This window comes from Apostichopus japonicus, chromosome 15, assembly GCF_037975245.1.
Source record: "Apostichopus japonicus isolate 1M-3 chromosome 15, ASM3797524v1, whole genome shotgun sequence".
Taxonomy (NCBI): domain Eukaryota; kingdom Metazoa; phylum Echinodermata; class Holothuroidea; order Aspidochirotida; family Stichopodidae; genus Apostichopus; species Apostichopus japonicus.
In genome coordinates, this window is record NC_092575.1 from 18,764,480 (window position 1) to 18,781,170 (window position 16,691).

Sequence of the window (16,691 nt, forward strand, 5' to 3'; positions counted from 1 at the left end):
TTGACCGAGCACTTGTTTATATTAATTTCCTTAAGGTCAGATTAAATTTGATCCAAGATGGAACCTGATCACGAAAACTAAACAAGTTCGCTGAAGTGATACACCAAACCATGTTTGGGTGTTGGTAATACATAGAATCTCGTTGGGGACCCGTTAACATTTACAGCACCGGTGCCCTGTTGTGTTGCTGCCACACTGCTCCTTAACTTGATATTGTAACCACTAACCATGTTATCATATAACCATAGGAAAATGATATTATGTTATGTAAGTAACACACAAATATATACGTCTAAGTACATTCCTTGTCCCAACGCATCCATTGATGTGGGGAAAGTAATACAACAGTTTCTAAACTAATTTCTGTTTTACTATAGGGTCTTGTCAATAGGTTGATGCGTGCGTAAACTTAATTGTACTACTGCTTGTTTCTAAACTATATGCCGAAAGCTTTGTAGTTCTACATGGATAAGTGTTGCCTCTTGAAGCAATGTCATTGATCGAATCAATCAATGACGTCATGACCACTCCCATTTGTAGGAGTGGCTTATTTCAACAAAGTAATAATAAGAAAAACGTGCGTGTGGCTGTCGTAGGAAGATAGCACATTCTGTCAACTGTAATAGTCCCGAGAGTGGCATGTATATTATATAAGGGTAGTGCTCCCTAAGCACGTGAACATATTTAGTGGGATTTACGACAGTGAAGACGAAATTAAGCGAGAAAGGGTTTCACACGAGTTTATTGATTGCCAACACAGTTTTTCAATTGGACTAATTTTTTATTTCTATTTTAAAAGAAGAATAAGCATCTAACATAGAGAAAAGGAAACGTCTTAATTGCGTACTTTACATGTTTGTTTAACACCTGAGGAAGTGAACTGAAACGAAGTCCAAGTGGTCGGCTTGTTCGCGAAGATTGTTAGAAATTGAAATCAACCTTAATTTTTCTTTATCCATTGATTGTTTTACTATGATTGGCACGTGGGCGCCTCTGAGGACGTAGGCCGTACACGTGCACGTGTCATTGGCAGTTATAGGAATAAATCAAGAGACTGATAAAAAGCAAAAAAATAAAACCAACACGTTTTATCAAATTAAACATCCTCGTCCTTATGGAAAGTTCTCCACCTGGTTAAACAGAAGCCCGAGAGAGGACTTATAAACGATTGTCGCATGCCAGGCATTGAAGTACACTTTAAACCCGTCGATTTTAAAATCAACAACAGAACGACAGCTATCAGCTCAATGTACTTCATGAGTGCAAGGTACACTTTATGCTTGCACGAATAAAGAGGAAGAGTGAGAGACGATAGCCTATAACTATTCAATACTGATAGAATAAATACAACCCCTTTCCCGTTTGCATGTGAGGGTACAACGTCATCATTGAAATACGTATCGGGAATTGCAGTCTTGGAGTTTGTATTGTGATTTCTAATAAATAAGGTAGGTTTTTTTTTTTATTGTGTTTCTACTATATGTACTTGCAAGTTTGGTGCATTTTCCAGCAACTGAAAACATGAAGTGTTTGATTTACTTTAGTTTATGAATATGTGAAATAATAGAGTATTAGTGCACGTTTGGGCCGGGAGGGTATGGGACGGGAGGGAGGGAACGAGGGTGCGTCTGATGGAGAGGGAGGATAATGGGGAAAATATGCAGGGTAGTAACTGCCGTTGTGTAGCCAGCAACTAAAATAGATCGAAAATTAACAGTTCATATCCTTGAATGATAATTTATATGAGGTTCTACTTTTAATTTTATCTTTTTTCTGCCTTTCTTGTTTCCATGGTATGGAACTTAAATTATGAAACTGAAATGTAGTTTCAATGTGTCTTATCAATATTTGTATTTATATTTGTACATGAACATAATTATGAGTCAATTAGTTAAATATACGGAGATTTAATATTCGTCACATTTATGTAGGCTATGTCTTAATTTAGCGAAATGTAGATTAGTTAAATTAACAAACCAAATAAATAAAGATATTAATTAATTAATTAATATAAGCAAACAAAAAATAAATAGAAACGGGAAAATATGGATATAATTTCAAAGCTTGAAATTCACCCTCATTGCAACACGTTTATAAATTCATATCAATATAATAAATAGGGATTATAGAGTATAACTGTTTAATTACAACCGTTAGCAAAAAACCACTTTCTCGTAAGAGTTCAAATTCCCATATATATATATATATATATATATATATATATATATATATATATATATATATATATAGTTGTGTGTGTGTGTTACGGAATAAACCTGCCTATGTCCAAAGGCATTATATCTACCCTGGCATTTATGGTTAAATTAAGAATGAAAAGAGAATGAGGGATCAGAGAATAATTTAAGATCTTTATCAGGATGATTGCTAAAACATGTCTGTTCCCAAATGTCGCTCTGAGCCTAGCCGAGACCCAAGATGAGGACTATATTTATTCAAAGAATTAAGATTGGAATCATTAAATACGTCTGTTACGAGCAAACCTTGCGTTTTACGCTTATCTATAATCTCAATTCCAAATGCCTGGGAGAATGTCCAAAGATATTGATATTCTTTCACTTTTATGCGGAATTGGAATTTGAACTTTTACGAAACAGTGGTTTCTTGCTAAATGTTGTAATTAAACAGTTATTCTCTATAACTTCATCATTTATTCTATTTATGTGAATTTATAAACGTGTTGCAAACAGTGTGAATTTCACGCTTTGAAATTAGATCCATTTTTGTGAAAACATACAGTAAAAAAAATTAAACTTTGGAATTAAGATAAATGACAGGGCATACTTTTGGCGTATAGTCGTCAAATGTTAAATGTTTGTTTGAAAGAATCGTAGTTGTAGTAGTAGTAGAAAAAGCACCAACCTTGTTACTACTACTACTACTACTACTACTACTTCTACTACTACTACTACTACTACTACTACTACTACTACTACTACTACTACTACTACTACTACTACTACTACTAGTAGTACTTAGTACTACTACTACTACTACTACTACTACTACTACTACTTCTACTAGTACTTAGTACTACTACTACTACTACTACAAATACTACCAATACTATAATTACTACTACTAGTACTTAGTACTACTACTACTACTACTACTACTGCTGCTGCTGCTACTACTACTACTACTAATACTACTAGTACTAGTACTACTACTACTACTAATACTACTGCTGCTGCTGCTACTACTTCTACTACTACTACTACTACTACTACTACTACTACTACGTTTTCTACTACTACTACTTCTACTACTATTTCCACCAACACTATTACTGATACTGCTGCCGCTACTCCTTCTATTCTACTACTACTCCTTCTACTACTACTACTACTACTACTACTACTACTACTACTACTACTTCTACTACTACTACTACTACTACGTTTTCTACTACTACTACGTTTTCTACTACTACTACTACTACTCCTTCTACTACTACTACGTTTTCTACTACTACTACTTCTACTACTACTACTACTACTACTACTACTTCTACTACTACCCCCACCACTACTACTAATACTTCTGCCGCTGCTGCTACTTCTTCTATTCTACTACTACTACTCCTTCTACTACTACTACTACTACTACTACTACTACTTCTACTACTACTACTTCTACTACTACTACTACTACTAATACTACTACTACTACGTTTTCTACTACTACTACTACTACTACTTCTACTACTACTACTACTACTACTACTACTCCTTCTACTACTACTACTCCTTCTACTACTACTACTTCTACTACTACCCCCACCACTACTACTAATACTGCTGCCGCTGCTGCTACTTCTTCTATTCTACTCAAGGGCGTAGGAACCGGGGGGCTGGGGGGCGCCAGCCCCCCAGTGAAAAATATTGGGGCGGAAGTATCCCCCCCCCCCCGCTCCGCAAATCAGAAAACCCCTTTTTCGGGCCAAATGAGAACAAAATCTCATGTGAAGCACCAAATTGCATCGATGCCAGGTGAAAATTCAAAATTCTTTACAAACTGAAGTGGGTGTTGAAGTGTGCTATATTGCACCAAATTGCATCTGAGGCCACCTGGAAATGCAAAAAAATTCCAAAGGGGAGGGGGACACCCCCTCCCTTAGACCCTTAGACCCCTCCCCCAGGCCGGCCATCAGTCTTCAGCCCCCCACTCAAAAGTACCTTCCTACGCCACTGATTCTACTACTATTCCTTCTACTTCTACTACTACTACTACTACTACTACCAATACTAGTACACGGCAAGTGCTCTTTTGATGTTAGAAATTGATATCGAGTGCAGCATTTTTTCGAGTTCCGACTATAAACGTTTTAATGTTCTATATTATTTTCTTTCTATTTTATGGTGACATCCCTCTCAACCAATTCAATTTGATTGAGAAGAATAAAAAAAAAGGCTGTTTGCATTTGGTCGTCAATTTCCGCCAATTCTACAAACTGTATATCACGAATATTCGGCCAAATCCAAATATAAGATTTGCAATTGATCATTTTAAAGACAATATCCTAGATTGACTTCACCAAATGAATGTTAACTAACAAATACGGTACTTCACGCTTTGATATGATAGAAGAATTATCGTCAGCAATTCCGGCAAATTACTCAAATTTCATACTTTCTGCGTTATCTCACATATGTTTTGTTGTTCTTATGGCCGGACTTTATACTGAAGTACGGTGTGGAAAAATGACACTTTTTGCCCCCAGCTGTGAGCTTCGCATAGTTACTACGTCATCTTGGGTTTTTGATAATTTACTTTGCATGACAAGAGAGTAGTCCTTGAGCTTTCGGATTAGATTTTAATTATCAATTTGTCGCAAATTGAGATAATTATCTCACACGATTTAGTTATCACGTACTCTATTTTTTCTTCTTTATGTATACAGATCATCAACCGATTAAGTCGGACGGAAATAACCACAAATTCAAGGATGCATACTATAAAGATTCTTACCTTCGGACGAATTGAAATGTCCAACCTTGCAGTGGTTCTGCCAGATTTCAGACTATGAGCTTTTAATATTTCAAACTACACGATTCCTTCCTACATTTTCTTCTGGGATATGTCCATTTTAATTGACAATAAAAATATACATATTACATTTATAAATATATATATATATATGTATACATATATATATACATATATAAATATGTCCTTCATATTCTGAGTTAGTTTTTTTTATGAGCTGTTTGATCAAGCAGAACAAGTGAGTCGATTTTCCGGTCTTTTTGTTGTTGTCGTGAAACTGCTTCATTGTACATTGACGTTTCACTGGGTTCATGGATATATTACTTCGTCGGATATGTATATATATAAAGGACTTTTCAATCCGTGTTCGTTTTATAAATCCACAAACATTGACGAATTTCTATCGAAAATTCGAATGAAAAAGAATCTTGGAGTTCGTGGAAGATAATAATGATGTCGATTGGATCAACAGCAACTACACAGACAATTACACTTCCCTGGAGAGAAATGATATCCAAAACAGAAACCCGTTCAAAATGGCGACAGAGAAATCATCATGATACAGTTGGACATAATCGGCGACTATTAGATACGCCAAATGTTCAACGAGAATGCCACTTGGAGAAATGTCATCATTATTTAACTCTGACGGCCATCTTTCTTGGCAATGTTATTCTCAACTTTGGGAGAAACTTTGTACAATCTGTGAAATCGTTGTTTCTCTTCTTCTTTCCCAGAGGTGAACTTCCAAAATTGTATTTTAAATCTTCTGCAATGCAAGATTTCCTCACCCAAAACTGTAAGATTTTAACCTCTGAATACAGATGCAGCCCATGGTTATTATCAGGTTGGATTCAAACTTTGTCAAATGTGTTTCTTCGGATGTGTCGTCACGAAACGTCATTCACACGTAATCTCTTTATGGCGGAAGATGGCGGTCTCGTAGGGCTCGATTGGTTTCTAAATGGACCCACTTTACGCAAGAGAGCACCGATCGTATTAGTCATACCTTGCAACAATATTCTTGCATTATCGGAAGCTGTCATATGTGCGCATGCGTATCGTAAAGGCTTCCTGCCAGTCGTTTTTCGCAAACGTGGCAGCGCTGGAATACCCTTGACGTCTTCATCAAACTATCAGTCCTTCGGAGAATGTTCCGACCTCCGTGAAGTAATCAAGTTTGTACGAAAACTGGATCCGAAGAGGAAGTTAATATCCATGGGAGTAGGGACAGGTGCCAGTTTACTTTTGGCCTATCTCGGGGAATATGGCTCATCTTGTCACCTACAAGCTGCGGTTTGCATCTCACCATGGTACTCGCTCGAGCGTCAACTGAGTTCAGAGCATAACAACTTTTCTCAATGGGTCTTCCTACAAAGTCTTAAGGTGGAGTTGTCACGGAGTGCAGGACACTTACAAAGCAAAATCGACTTGGATCAAGCATTCGGTGCCTCGTCAGCGGAGGAATACCTCAGAAATATGATACCTTTTGTTGATAATTGTCAGGATTTGGAGGGGTTTTACGAGCAAAATGAGCCACTGAGTGAAATTGACGAAATAGCAATACCTCTGTTGTGTATCCATAGCTTAGATGATCCCGTTGTACAGAAAAATGACATTCCGTTCGATTTGTTTGAAACCATTCCGCATGTTACCTTGGTAACCACGAGAAGAGGAGGACATGGTTCTTTCTTACACGGATGGAAAGCGAACAACTGGGCTTTAGATTTAGCAACAGATTATTGTCAAAATGTATTGAAAGTGATGGGTAAACCACACCTCTTAAATAATAACAAATGTAATAATAATAATAATAATAATATTAATACTACTACTGCTAATAATAGTAATAATAGTACTAGATGAAAGAAAAGGGAAGAGAGGAGGTGGGGTGGGAGTGGGGGTGGGGGTGGGGGAGAGAAACTGTGTTGTAATGAAGATTTCAGCCTGGGGATGTAGTGCCTCATCGAACCCCCTGTTTTGACTTATTCAGCTTGAACTTAATTTGAAGAATGCTATAGAAGGATTCAAACTAAACAGTCCCATTCGAATGGAAATATCAATAGATACTTTTATATAAACATGTCGTACTGACCTTACAACGTAAACCACAGACAAGTTGAAGTAACCGAACATCGAAAAAAAATATTTACAGTAACGAACATAAGATGACTATAAAGAATTTATAAGCTGACTATAAACGATCTTCAAGTATAGTTACACGACTATTTTTATTTTCTTCAAAATGAGAACAGCTTGTCATTAACTCAATGGGACACGTTACCCCCCCCCCCCTCACCCACCCACCCCCGTCGGTGATGTAATATCAGCTACGTTAAATATATATCCCCAAATATGCTAGAAATTCAAAGAATGGCCACTGATGCTACAACTTTAACAATTATTCAACTACCCCCCTCCCCCTTTCAAATCAATTTTCCTCAGCCACACATTCGACTGTCTCCTCTATGCCTGAGAGTAATTATTGAGATTCAGAACTTTCCAACAACGTGACTTTCGACAACTTTTAGTAATGTTTAGCATACTAAAATTTTATGGCCATAAACATTGGTGACCTCTACGCCTACGTCATGATCTAAGTGGGCGGGCGGTTCTGGGAGTCGTGGGAAGACGGAAGTGGGAGGGGGCATGTGAGTAGGACTTCACACTGTTATATCACTCATTGTCTCAGTTGTGTCCCTGCCGGAGAAAGTTACATGAAAATTATAATCTCCTTCCGTATTACATATGTATGTTCCTTTAAGACTTGCAATAAAATGTATTTTATCGCATGCACGTAACGAGTATCTCACAGTGACTAATCCAGAATATTTCGTAAGTGGGGAGCCCGAAAGACAAGTAACGGTTGATGCCGAAAGTACTACCACAATAATGGTGAATTAGATAAACGTCTGTAATTGCGCGTTAGTACCCGCGCAAGTATACCCAACTTGCTAAATGTTTCAACCATGTACCTTGTTTATGTAGTAAACTCATAAAGCTTGCAGCTAATTTTATGTCTTTCTCCAAATTATAATATTGATCTATAGATGACAGTTGACTAGTTATCATGTTAAAATTTGTTTTATGAAAACTGTATTTTCTCTGCCAAATGAGTTTTTATTTTCTTCCTTTGAGTCATGGAATGGTACTATATATAGTATAACTATAGTCTATACTTTAGACAATTAATCCATCCCTCTATATAACGTACTGTACACGTTAGGAACCAATTTCACTCAATTTTTACGTGAACTTGAAAACTGAACCCTGGGACTCAAAATATATAAAAAAAATAAGAAAAAGAGAAGAAAAACATATAAAAATGACAAGGAAGAAGAAGAAGAAGTATTTTTCGATATGGTCATTAAGATCATTGATGCTTACATCTGCAGCTATGATATAATTCTTTTTTTTTACTGTTCTCTTTGTTTACCTCTTTGAACTAATATGTATAAGAAGTGATGCATGACATTGTTCTTATGATGAGCTGGTTAACATGCCGTTAAATACATTTCAGATAATACTTTGTAATTTTCAATCAGAGAAAGATTTTTATTGAAATAAGTACGAATAAAAAATGGATCAAATCTAATCTATTCGATTTTCTTCTTTATCTGTTCCCCCCCCCCCAATCCTCCCCCTGACTAATCCATAATCCTACATTGAAATCATTGTGAACTTGCACTGAGCTGTGCAATGTACCCGTTGAATAAAGCCTGTAAAAATTTCCAGTTGGAAAAATATTGTCGATATATTCATAACACTCTTCACAGTATGAGCAGTACGGTATACAGTTCGTGTTTTCTGTCAGCTAAAGATTAGGAACTGTTTGTAAGTCAGTACAGAATGTTTTGAAGCATGATGTGAGCGGACATCAAAGAATGCTACAATATTATTATAGAAAATCATATACCAACCGGCTGAAGAAAAAACACCTTATTATCAGAGTTAGGCTTCTTTGAAAGTTCCATGCCAAAAAAGATTAATCTTCGTATACACACACACACACACAATATTTTATATATATATATATATATATATATATATATATATATATATATATATATACATATATGTATATATATATGTATATATATATATATATATATATATATGTATATATATATATATATATATATATATATATATATGAATATATATGTATATATATATATGTATATATATATATATATGTAAATATATATATATATATATATATATATATATATATATACATATATGTATATATATATATATATATATATATATATGTATATATATATATTTATATATATATATGAATATATATGTATATATATATGTATATATATATATATATATGTATATATATGTAAATATATATATATATATATATATATATATATATATATATATATATATATATATATATATATATATATATATATATATATATATATATGAATATATATGTATATATCTTTCAAAATAAAGAGATCTAGCGATGGTGTAGCTAATTGGCTGAAGCAAAGATTGCCTCTACGCATTTACGTAATTACGATGAATACGTGACGTCAGGATTTTCTACAGCACGGTCTCATTGGACACTCGTTTTATTAACATCATTAGAAAAGAAAGCATGACCTCCTAAAAAAAATAATAAAAATTCTTGAAGAGTTCCTAATAAAGAACAAAGAATGAATCTAATCACCGATTTTATTTATCCACTGACTTCCAAAGTCAGAGGCTTATCCCTCGATGGAGGATTCATTCTTGGCAACAACCTATCTGTTTTGAAACCGTCCCCTTATTTGTTTTCTTGCGGAAAAGAGATTCCACTTTACGACTATTTTTGTCTCTCAACTTTCGTTGAAAAAATGCACTCAGAATAGATAGTTAAAAGTAACTTGAGAGGCATAAAACAACCATAAATTTCAAATCATTTCTTTCACAAAGAACCTCCAATGACACTTTTATTACCCAAATACAATATATAAATCTCCGATAGAAATTTAATTTGAAAGTGATTCTTTTTCGAGGCTCATGCAGAGTGTCAAGAATGGTTCAAGTTTCTGTTTGCAGGGTTAAATTATTTCTTGGTATAGTGTCGTCACAAAAGGATTGTGTATCTTAATTAAATTCTGCTTAGACTAACTATTACTAACTATTACTGATTACGAGTAAATCGATTCAATGTCACAGAAATGTGTCTTCGCTCTTACTTATATAGCTAATTGTATTTCAAGTTAAAAGTGATTCCGGCTGTTATATCTTGGTTTTGCTTGTATGGTGATTATGCTTGTATAGTGATTTTGCTTGTATGGTGAAAATGCTTGTATGGTGATTATGCTTGTATGGTGTTTATGCTTTGTAGTGATTATGCTCAGGCGCGTAGCCAAGGGGGGGGGGGGCGAAGGGGGCAGCCGCCCCCCTTGAGCATATTTAAAAAAAATTTTTTTAATGTTTTTATGATATCGCTAGTATTTTCAACAGAGAAAATGCTAAGATGCAACTTACAAGGCCTGGGAAGTGCCATTTCCAGCGATATGGGAGGCATTTTCAGCCAAAATTTTCTTGTACGTTTCGCGCCAACTCATGATGGCGCTACGCTTAGATAGTTTGCAATGCCGAATCTACAGTTTCGCCCCTCCCTTGGCAAATTCCTGGCTACGCGCCTGATTATGCTTGTATCCATCGACTATGCTTGTATGGTGATTGTGTTGCGTATACGGTGATTATGCTTGCATGGTGGTTATGTTTGTATTATGCTTATGCTTGAATGGTGATTATGTTTGTATTGTAATGTTGCTTGTATGGTGATTATGCTTTTATTGTCAATTTGCTTGCCCTGTGGTTATGCTTGCCTTGTGGTTATGCGTATGTAATGGTTTCTAGCTTAATCACAAACTGAAAAGTCTGTTGTTTGATATAGTTTATTGATATAAATATAAACATACTTTTAGACCTATAATTTGTTGGAACTAAGATGCTGTAAAGTCATATCAAAGACAAATAAATCATTACGATTAAAATATGACTTTAAGAACAAAACACATGTCAGAAAGAGGAATTCCAAGCCCGGGAACCTTCAGACAGTTATCTTGTAGCTATTTTTTAGAAATTCATTCCAGAGATTTCAGCACATGTGGGGGTCCAGGGGCGAACAGGAAGGTGTAGCATTTTGTAAGCCTAATGTTAATCAAAATAAAAAGTAATAGACGTTACAGAGAGTCGGTTTTGTTGTAACAGAGTCGACTGGAGGGGAGGGTGGGGGGGGGGGTGATGGTGAGAGGGGAGACTTGGGGAAGCATCATGATTTGAGTATGTCCTCACCCACACGCCCAATCACCCTAGGCGTGGCTACTAACGAAGTTACATTGCAAAAACAAAACATATAGAGAAAAATAGTACGTTCAAAATGTCTAATAATCAATATTGTTACAACCGTTAGGTACGATAATATAATTCCGTTAGAATACAAGGAATACAATTTTGAAAGGATTGTTCAAGTTTCTCATTTTCAAATATTTTCCATGTGAGATATGTTGTTATTTCAAAGCCATTTTAATATATGGTATATATGTTAGTATATATATGAATGACATATATGTTAGCTGACATAATTATGTATAGGCTTATGTATTTCACTTTAAACCTCACCAGAGAGGCTCAAATTGCCTGGAATCTTTCAAAGGGGCTTATTTTACATTAAACTGTAATTACGTTGTAAGTTACCTTGGTGATGTCGAAAACACGTGTAATGTATACCACAGTATGAATAAAAAATATTAAAGCAAATGTAGTAAAGGAAATGTATACCGTCAAAGCTTTGATTAAAAAAAAACGGATGATAGTAATACCCAACCTGCCCCAGGCCTAAAATCCTAACTGCACGGCGCTGACAAATATAATTTAGCTCTTATGTCATGATTACGCTTGTTCTTAGAAATCAGGGATTAGTTTCTTCCCGGCGATCATCGAAAATTGTGACTACAAATACTTAAGTCTAAGTGAGCCGGAGTTATTAAATGTTGTATTAAATATTTACCTCCATGCATGGTATTATAGGATTATATTACTTGATAGCAATTTTCAACAGGATTCTTCTCGGTAAGAAGGAGGTGCACGAGTGTATACGTGGGAGTTGGTTTCAGGTTCTTCATGGTACTACAACGTATACTATATAGATTGTCCCATAGTTCTGTCTGTGTATCTCAACAATGGATGACTCTATATATAAACAAAAAATTGCATGACACATGTTATACGCTTCTAAATCCCTGTTATTATTACGCCAGGTTTTGTTTCTAAGTCATTCTCGGGGGGGGGGGGGGGGTTGGGTGGGAGGGGTGGGGTGAGAAGAGACCCTTTAAGAGGCTCAGCAATCAAGTGATTCTTTTGTAGATGTTACATTGACCAAGACGGGGCGTTTGAAATTTTCATTTCAATATCTTCAAATTTTTGAGGTTTGATCACAAACTTTCGATCCATTCCTTGAAATTTCTGCCCTTTCTCTCTAAATTTAGACATTGTCGCTGTTTTAGGGGTTTCACTTCCAAATTTTTTACTTTTTATATAAATTTAAATATAAAAAGAGAGGAGGCAGCATTATACTCCTGCCCCCACCTTGCCACCTCTGACCCCCCCCTCCCCTGTTGCCTACACATATATGACTATTTACTAACGATATTATCAAATCTGCGTCAAAAGTGACTGTTTAATGTCAAAAAGCGCAAAATAATAGCTTATATAACATTGAAACCAACCTTGAAATGAACGTGCCAACTAACTAATTTTCAGACATATTATTTGATTATAGTAACTCATTTCTTTCCACAGTTTGCTTTATGATCGTTCTTATTAATCGAATACTGAAAAGATACGGTAATTATATTCGAAAACGTATTCATGAAAATTTGCATGTTTGCTAAATGACGTTAACGATATTATTCATATAACTTATTTCAGGACTGACGCAAGCTATACAGTACTCCCATAAACAAAAGTTGCTCTCGTCAGTAACAAAGCTACAGCTCTTGAGAAACGACGGGCGGGATAACGTGGGATGGGGGAGGGGGGGTTGAGGGGGCGGCTCGGCTTAAGCCTTAACCCTCAGAGCAAATATATTGAAGAGACTTTACCCCGACCTTTAAAAAAGTACCTACATGTCTGATAAATTTCAATGTGCATTGAGTGATATCCTCCTCTTCCTTGTTTTGCGAGTGCTCTTAAATGGTAAAAAGTTATTTTATTAGCTATCTATATACATAATATATCACCCAGGGCCTGTCTGCAGTGTAACACGTCCATGCTTTATAACGCTCGGCGTGCGCATCCACAGCACGTGGCTCTTTGATATGATCATATCCATATAGGCAACTATACGTACACCAACCACTGTGAATGCGAAAGTACTTTCAACTCGCGGTGCCATAGACTTACTCATCTGTCTCCTAATGAAATTACACGGTTAAACAGGTCAAACGGCTGAAATTAGACTAATTTGAAACATTTGCATTGGTAATTTCAGTACGCACAAGTAAAGATAAGCCTATTTCCCTAGGTGGATTTCCATTGATTAGTGTAAAATGCCTACGTCATATCCTTAGTTACGGTATAGTGTCTGGAAGTGTACAGTGGCAACTTACCGAGAGAAATGTCGGAAATGTGTGAAACCCAGAAGGCTACGTGAAATTCATTACATCTACTCGAGAAAACTTAATTAAGTCTATACATGGGAAACAGTTTTGCCTGCAATAATCCCAGCTGTCCCTCCCCTCCGATTCCTGAACGTTGACGAATGCTTTCACACAATTTGAATATTGTAAACTGAAGCAAACACAATTGACGCCTAGGATCGCTTATAATGGTACCGACACTCCGGCGATACCGATGTAGACTGTTTATTTTAGTGTAAATCGCCGCGGACCGATATAGTTGTAAAACACAAATAGTAGATGAACTCTGAATGACTGAACGAACGAAATAGCGAACGAGAGACCGTGCGAGCGAGCGCCGAGAACGGGAGAACGAACGAAGTAATGAACGAATGAAGGAATTTACGAACGAAAGAATGGACGGACGAACGAACGGACGGACGGATGGACGGATGGACGTACGAACGCCGGGGGAACCGACGGACGTTAATGTTAGCATAATCCCGAAATTTGACTAATATCTTAATATGTCGAGATTAAAAGTCGGAAACATCCGAAATTAAAATAAAATTTAACCATAACCGTCGAAATTTCGAGTTTATGAAGATCTTGTTTTCATTTTACCATGTCCTTATAATGCTTACACCAACGTACAAACCTCTTTTAAAAAAGTCAAGTTCCTACTTTGCTCTTCGAAGGCATAAATTCGTGGTCTAACCGTAGCCTAACTTTCTTCAGTTTTCTCACCACATATACTTTGCCACATGTACTTCAATATCCAAAGCCACAAAAAAACATTGGTGACATTTAAAAAGAAAGAGATGTTTCTCTTCGTACTCGTTAAATCCAAAATCAGGTATAGGTTAAACTTCTGTGCATTTTGCAGCAGTCAATTTAATCTAAATGAGTCGTTATATGTTCTAGTATATCACTGGTGTGCCATCGATTTTGGTCTGTAGCATGTCAGTAGGCTACAACAATTAATATAGTAATGCATTCAACAACAATTGGTACGTATATATATATATATATATATATATATATATATATATATATATATATATATATATATATATATATATATATGTATATATATATATATATATATATATATATATATATATATATATATATATATATATATATATATATATATTTATAGATTAGATATTAGTCCTTCTGTTTGGTACAGTGATGCGTTGTGTGTATCCAGTGTGTAATGGCCTAAACTAATTGTTAACACGATACCTCCGAAGAAGAGGAAAGTTGGCAAACTTCAGACTTAAATATAGTGGATTAACCATACTGAGTACATGGTTACGATTGTATATGCGGGTGTCCAAAAGCCGTTTGTGGTCACAGAGGTCTAAAATATTACACTCTCATTGAAGCAATACATTGGGGAAGCGTGCGTCATATATGTACATCATTGGAGTTAAGACCTTACATGTTAAAACATGAAAATAACTAGCCCGTACATTGTTAAAGGCGATATTGAAGAAACGGAATGTTGAATAATTGCGCATATGGCAAGTGGGTTGCACACGATAATGAAAACTCGGCCTATATTTTTTTACAGGGGGGGGGGGGGGCAAAGATCAGGGAGGTTTAAATATCAAGCCTTAATTCAAAGTCTTATATATCTGAAGTGGGACATAGCTAGCCTTGGTATGGTGGATTGCTTTGATTGCCTACACTGCAGGTCAACCGGTCTGTGAGAATAATACTGATAAATTGTATGGTTATGATGAACTTGTCTAGTGGTAGCCGAGTCAACAATTAATTTCGGTTCGTCCTATAACGTACACACTGTTAGTTTACATTTGAACTTCTAAATCCTATTCAAAACATGATAATCAAACAAGGATGATTGTTGTGAGTTAATTTACACAACTATAGAATGCATCGCGATGATACTAACTCGATCCCGTTCTCACTTCTTGGGGGGGGGGGGGGACGAAATATCGTCATAAAGAATCTATCTATAGGGGGGAGCTAGGTCAGTATGGGCGGCATGTTTCCCCGGTCATGAAGGAACTTCTGCCCTAGGCTATGTGCAACGAAGACACTTGGAAAATACTATGTGACACACTTGGGGTAGAAATAGTATCCCAAATTGGAGGAAGGGGAGGGGAAAGTGGAGTGGTGGGGATAGAAGGGGGGGGGTTAACCGATGACACTAACGTTAAAATAGTTTTGAAGTTATAGCTAGAGTTGTCCTTGAAGTATAATGAATAATATCGTCACTTAAATCCCATCCGCATTCAAGCAAGTTCCTTCCACCTGTATTTATAGTTTTAAACAACTATATCGGTATGCCCTGCATTCTTGCAGGGTTAGTATACATGCCTTGCAATTAAGACAAGACATGCATTGAGACAGGTTTCACTGATTTCAATCCGATACAAATATATTCTATTCAGAATGAGCAAAGCAAAGGAACTTAACCATCTGTCCAGTGATCTCAGTATTATATGTATATACGTGCATGGAACGCCATTATTGACGGTTTAAAGGGATAGTATTAAGTGAACGAAATATCACTTTATGGTATATTAAATGAAGCTAGGCTGTCCTGCCCAGTTTTTGTTACCATGGAAACTTGTGAAAATGCAAATACACAATATGATATGTATACGTGCATAGAATATATATTGGCGGTATTAAATGGATTATATAAGTGAAATAGTGCGAAATATCACCTTAAGGTACCAAAGTTATGCGAGGCTAGGCTACCTTGGTGAGATCATGTAACCGTGGAAACTTTTGAATAAGCAAAATACAAAATATCATAATGATCGCGGTACGTGCATGGAACATCAATATTGATGCATTTAAAGGGATAGTGTAGGAAGTGAAACAGAACGAAATATCACTTAATGGTACAAAAGCGGACGGCTGCCTTACTCAGTTGATGTAAACCTGGACATTTTGTGAGTATATGCAAATAGGCCAACGGACACTCAATTTTGACTTATCATGCAGGCGGACATACTGTTATAATGCTTATTGGTTTAACTTTTTTTTCAAACTGTGGTTAGTTTA

At 35.9% G+C, this 16,691-nt stretch overlaps 1 protein-coding gene across 1 annotated transcript; it reads left to right on the forward strand.

The window, feature by feature from the left end:
• Positions 1-697: 697 nt before the first annotated feature.
• Positions 698-8,546, forward strand: LOC139981538 (protein ABHD15-like). Its single transcript, XM_071993996.1, has 2 exons — positions 698-1,448; positions 4,922-8,546. The coding sequence occupies exon 2, from the start codon at positions 5,458-5,460 to the stop codon at positions 6,871-6,873; it is 1,416 nt and encodes a 471-aa protein (XP_071850097.1). The 5' UTR covers positions 698-1,448; positions 4,922-5,457; the 3' UTR covers positions 6,874-8,546.
• The last annotated feature ends 8,145 nt before the right edge of the window (positions 8,547-16,691 follow it).

Excerpts from the sequence above, each read along its gene's own strand:
- LOC139981538 (XM_071993996.1), top strand. The coding sequence starts at position 5,458 with ATGATGTCGATTGGATCAACAGCAACTACACAGACAATTACACTTCCC.